The 5,898-nt window shown below is 48.9% G+C and overlaps 1 protein-coding gene across 1 annotated transcript; it reads left to right on the top strand.

The window, feature by feature from the left end:
- The first annotated feature begins 3,355 nt into the window (after positions 1-3,355).
- Positions 3,356-5,164, top strand: LOC121004664 (protein ZBED8-like). The gene has a single exon (XM_040436958.1). It carries the CDS (start codon positions 3,356-3,358, stop codon positions 5,162-5,164), a length of 1,809 nt encoding a protein of 602 aa, XP_040292892.1.
- Positions 5,165-5,898: the final 734 nt, after the last annotated feature.

Below are 5,898 nucleotides of genomic sequence, written 5' to 3'. Positions count from 1 at the left end.
ACTTTGTGCGTCTTCTCCAGTTTTCTTCCTATTGTTTCGCCACCTAGAAAAAATTAAAAACTGTCAAGATCTAAGCCAAGCAAGTGTGTAAAGAACATTAGCCAATAATTATGGCATTGGTACCTTTTTGGTTTCCAAATGTAGGGGAACCACAATGACAAATCTGCTGTTGTACTGCAGTCTTTTGGCTTGTCCAGTTTGATAACTTGCTTTACTAGTAAACACTGTTGCCAAATGTAAGGAAGGGAACCACGTTGACAAATCTGAGGTTGTAGCGTCTCTTGGCTCTTCCGGTTTTCTTACTCTTGTTTTGCCAGTGACGCCTGTAGAAAGTAAAAAACTGTTGAGAGCTAAGCAACACAGGGGTAAGAAGAACCTAGCCCTTAATTGGTATTGGAACCAGTACCTTTTTCTTTGCCAAATGTAAGGAAGGGAACCACGTTGACAAATCTGAGGTTGGAGCGTCTCTTGGCTCTTCCGGTTTTCTTACTCTTGTTTTGCCAGTTATTAAATTAAAAAAATGTCAAGATCTCAAGCAGCCAAGTAACAGGATGAGAAGAATCTAGCAGTCTCACCCCCGCACCCCTTTAAGCCAGCCAGAGTCATTGTCCCCCCCACACACACACACACACACACACACAATATGCCCAGCACTGGCCAGCCAGTCCCCCCCCCCCCCCAATGTGCCAGGCCAGACAGTTCCCCACCCCCTTCATAATGCCTGGCCAGTCCCCCCCCCCCTTCATATGCCAGCAAGGTTCCCCCCCCTCATAATGCCACTAATGCCAGCAAGGTCCCCCTCCTCATATGCCAGCCAGGTTCCCCCCCTCATATGCCAGCTAGGTCAACCCCCCCCTCATATGCCAGCCAGGTGGGTCCAACTTCACCCCCTCATATGCCAGCCAGGTCCCCCCCCTCATATGCCAGCCAGGTCAACCCCCCTCATATGCCACTGTGCCAGCCAACTCCACCCCCTCATATGCCGGCCACATCAACCCCCTCATATGCCAGCCAGGTGGATCCAACTCTACCCCCTCATATGCCAGCCAGCCAGGTCAACCCCCCCTCATATGCCAGTCAGGTCAACCCCCCCTCATATGCCAGCCAGGTGGGTCCAACTTCACCCCCTCATATGCCAGCCAGGTCCCCCCCTCATATGCCAGCCAGGTCAACCTCCCCTCATATGCCACTGTGCCAGCCAACTCCACCCCCTCATATGCCAGCCAGGTCAACCCCCCCCTCATATGCCAGCCAGGTCAACCCCCCCCCCTCATATGCCAGCCAGGTCAACCCCCCCCCCCTCAGTTGCCAGCCAGGTGGGTCCAACTCCACCCCCTCATATGCCAGCCAGCCAGGTCAAATCCCCCTCATATGCCAGACAGGTCCCCCCCTCATTTCATGTACCATGCTGCTGCTGCGTGCTGCAATGGGATTTCTCCTCCCTGCTCTGCACTGCTCTGTTAGCTTGAGCAGGGAGGGGCTTTTTATATCATTTCCTCCCAGCGCTAAGCACTGCTGGGAGGAATGACGTCAGGAGCATACGTACGCTGCCGCCGCCGCCAATCACGTTAGGGGAGCACAGTCAGGTGGACTGCTGCGCCAATCATCACCGCCGCCACAGAAGCGCTTTTTGGCGCCACCGGAGCCCACGGCGCCGCCATAGGACACATGCCGCCGCCATAGGACACCATGCCGCCTCCTTATGAGCCGCCTAGGCCGCCACCGGAGCCCCTGCCGTGACCCGTCACCCAGGTAATATAATCGCAGCATTTTTGGCTCGGCCAAATCGCCATATCGCAATCGCCGATTATCGCGATACGATTGCTTTGGCGATATATCGTGCAGGCCTACTTCATATATTGTTTATTCAACTTTCCAGTTGTTATATGTTTCAGGCCTACTATAAGGCTTGGGGATACCTTTGTACCAGGAGACACTGTTTGTACCAGGGATTGCTATGAGTGACCTCCAGTTCTGCCGTATTGTGTCCAGATGGCATTGTTATGAATACTAATATGAATATGAGTATATGAATACCAAAACATGTGTTTCTCCCGTTGGAGGATTATTATTTAGTCTGCTTGGGGCACCCACAATAGATATGATATAGAATTATAGATAGATATGACATGGAAGGCAGAAAGAAAGGAAGGCGCATCGACACTCAGCAATGTGCCTGCTGTTGCTGGGAAACCCATGCCGTAAAAGCTCCTGGTGAGATTTGTGTGCTAATGTTAATGCAGTGTCCTGAATTACACTGCAAAGCACTGAAAGTGTTAATATCACTGTATTATATGCATGTACTACATATCCCTCAAGGTTGTATAGGGAGCTACACAGGGCTGGCTCCACCTGTCCTCTATAGGAGGAAGTGCCTAGCGCAGTGGTTCTTAACCTGGGTTCGATCGAACCCCAGGGGTTCGTTAAATCAGTCTCGCGGGTTCGGCCGCCGGCCCTGGGGGGCCGCTTTGATAGGTGGCTGCCACAAGACAGGAAAATATTTATTTCCTGTTACTCAGACTCCTTTTGCGCCCGCTGCGGCTCATGATCAGAAGAGCCGAGCCGCCGGATGTGAGCGGCATATGACGACATGACATCATATCCGGCGGCTGCGCGGCGGCGGATCTAGTGACTGCACAGCATGGTGGCGGCGGCGGCATCCTGTCCCTCCTGCACACAGACACCGGCATCACTGAGCTAAGCTGACCTGTTGTACTACAGGTAAGAGTAAAGGGGCTTGGAGGACCTATTGTGTATTGTATTTAAGGGGTCAGCATTGTATTGGAGGGGCCAGCAGTGTATTGGGGGGGCTGGGAGGGTGGGGGTCAGCAGTGTATTGGGGTGGCAAGGATGGGGGTCAGCAGTGTATTGGGGTGGCTAGGAGGGGGGTCAGCAGTGAATTAGGGGGGCTGGGAAGGGGGTCATCATTGTATTAGGGGGGCTGGGATTGTTTTGGGAGGGGGTCAGCAGTGTATTGAGGGACTGGGGGGTCAGCAGTGTATTGGGGTGGCTGGGAGGCTGGGGATCAGTAGTGTATTAGGAGGTTGGGAGGGGGGTCAGCAGTTTATTAGGGGGTGGGAGGGGATAAGCAGTGTATTAGGGGGGTGGGAGGGTGTTCAGCAGTGTATTGGGGGTGGTGGGGAGGGGGCAACAGTGTATTAGATAGTGGAGAGGGGGGGCAGTAGTATATTAGGCGCAGTGACTTATGGGGCTGACATAGATTTTTTTTTCAGGGCTGCTTTGTATCCCCAGTCCGGCCCTGGAGGTCAAGACACACACCCGACTCGCCCCGCTTGTCCATCATTGGCTGCAGGTGATCACGCAACATCGCTTGGCCTATCCCTTCATACTAACTATGTCGAGCAAAAAAAGAAAGTGGTCGGACGAATATGTACAATATGGATTCACATGTATAACGGAACGTGATGGGAGTCAGCGTCCTAACTGTATGATTTGCAATGCCAAGTTGAGCAATTCTAGTCTAGCACCGGCAAAACTAAGAGAACACTTCCTTAAGCTGCATGGAGATGGAAAATACAAGAACACAACGCTCACTGAATTCAAGGTGAGGAGAGCCAGATTCGATGAAAAGGCTAGTCTGCCTGTTCTCGGCTTTGTACCCATCAACAAACCGATCCTCATAGCATCGTACGAAGTTGCTTACCTGATCGCAAAGCAGGGCAAACCCCACACCATTGGTGAAACACTCATAAAACCAGCTGTGTTGAAGATGGCGAATATCATGCTGGGAAAAGCAGCTGAAGTTAAGTTATCCCAAATTCCTCTTTCAAATGACACCATCAGCGACAGAATAGAGGACATGAGCAAAGACATCTTGGCTCAAATAGTTGCAGATCTGATTTCAAGCCCGGCAAAATTCAGCCTTCAACTCGACGAGACCACAGACGTCTCCAATCTAAGCCAGCTTGCAGTATTCGTGCGCTATGTGAAAGACGACGTGATAAAGGAAGAGTTTTTATTTTGTAAGCCTCTTACAACAACAACTAAGGCAGCCGATGTGAAGAAACTTGTGGATGACTTCTTCAAAGACAACAATCTTTCGTGGGATATGGTTTCTGCAGTTTGTTCGGATGGAACTCCAGCCATGCTGGGAAGAAAGTCTGGTTTTGGTGCGCTAGTGAAAGCCGATGCACCACACATCATTGTTACGCATTGTATTCTGCATAGGCATGCATTGGCAACAAAAACCTTGCCTCCAAAACTGGCAGAAGTATTAAAAATTGTAGTAGAATATGTGAACTATGTGCGAAATAGTGCTCTGAGGCACCGCATCGTCAGGGAGCTGTGTAAAGAAATGGGATCTGAATTTGAGGTACTTCTGTACCATTCCAACGTTCGGTGGTTTTCCCGGGGACAGGTGTTGAATCGTGTTTTTGCCGTGCGTGTGGAATTAGCCCTGTTTTTGCAAGAGCACCAACATTGTCATGCAGATTGCTTCAAAGATTCTGAGTTCATTCTCATTTTAGCGTACATGACTGATATCTTTGCAGCTCTAAATCATCTCAATCAACAGATGCAGGGCGGTGGAGTCAACATCATCGAAGCGGAAGAAAACCTGAAGGCTTTTCAAAAAAAGCTACCGTTATGGAAACGACGAATAGAGAACGATAACTTCACAAACTTTCCCCTGCTAGACGACTGTGTAAGTAAGATCGAAGATGTATCTGGAATCGGAGACATTTCTGTACCCACGGAACTGAAGCAAGCAATTGCCACGCACTTAGATGAGCTTGCAACGTCTCTTGATGGATACTTCCCTACAAGAGAGTCATATCCAGCATGGGTGAGACAGCCGTTCACATTTAGTGTTGAGACAACAGATGTCAATAATGAATACCTCGATGAAATCATTGAACTTCAGCAGAGCCACGTTCAACAGCAACTCTTCAGAACAACAACGCTCTCAACGTTTTGGTGTCAACAAATGGTAACGTACCCTGTTATTGCTAAGAAAGCTCTGGAGTTTTTCATACCGTTTGTTACAACATATCTTTGCGAGCAATCCTTTTCAAGGATGCTGGACATAAAAATGAAGAAAAGGAACAGACTTTGTTGCAAAAATGACATGAGAGTGGCCATTGCCAAGGTAAAGCAGCGCATTTCTGACCTGGTCTCTGAAAGACAACAGCAGAAGTCACACTGATTTGCAGTAAATATTCATTATTATGTTTTTATTTTTGTGTGAAAATCATGTTTTAATGGTTTTGTTCTTTGTTCTTAATGGTTTTGTTCTTTAATGGTTTTATTCACTTTGTGCACCTATGTATAAATATATACCTATGTTTTGAATTTGAAAAAATCATATTTAATTTTTCCAATTAAGAAGGGTTCGGTGAATGCGCATATGAAACTGGTGGGGTTCAGTACCTCCAACAAGGTTAAGAACCACTGGCCTAGCGTCTATGGCTGACTGCTGAGGAGTGAACACCTCAGAACATCAAGGAGCAGATCCAGTAGGAAGATTCTACTACCCTTCAGACTACAAGAAGTTTATGCACCAGCCCTTAGAAGGGAAAAGATATACAGAAGGTTTAGCTGACACAAAGGGATTGCAGACTACTTTGGCAAGGAAGGTAATCACTGCTATTCTGGCTATAGCCTCCTCTGCATGTGGTGGGAACATTATAAGCTACAAGCTGTCCACAGGGGCGTAGCTAAAGGCTCATGGGCCCTGGTCTAAAGGTTCAGCTTGCCCCCCCCCCCTTCCCTGAGTGTTTTGTGGCTTGGAAAGCCTTCATGCTGCCTGCGGCAAAAAATTAAACAGTAGACCACCACCCCAACCCACCCCCCCATGCCAAATTCTTGACCCAAGCCCTTCCCTACAGCCAGAGCTATAACTTGACCAGCATGCACTTTCTATAATACTGGTGTCTCCTT

The sequence above is a fragment of the Bufo bufo genome, chromosome 1, assembly GCF_905171765.1.
Source record: "Bufo bufo chromosome 1, aBufBuf1.1, whole genome shotgun sequence".
Taxonomy (NCBI): Eukaryota; Metazoa; Chordata; class Amphibia; order Anura; family Bufonidae; genus Bufo; species Bufo bufo.
This window is presented reverse-complemented; position numbering and strand designations above follow the sequence as displayed.

Excerpts from the sequence above, each read along its gene's own strand:
- LOC121004664 (XM_040436958.1), top strand. The coding sequence starts at position 3,356 with ATGTCGAGCAAAAAAAGAAAGTGGTCGGACGAATATGTACAATATGGA.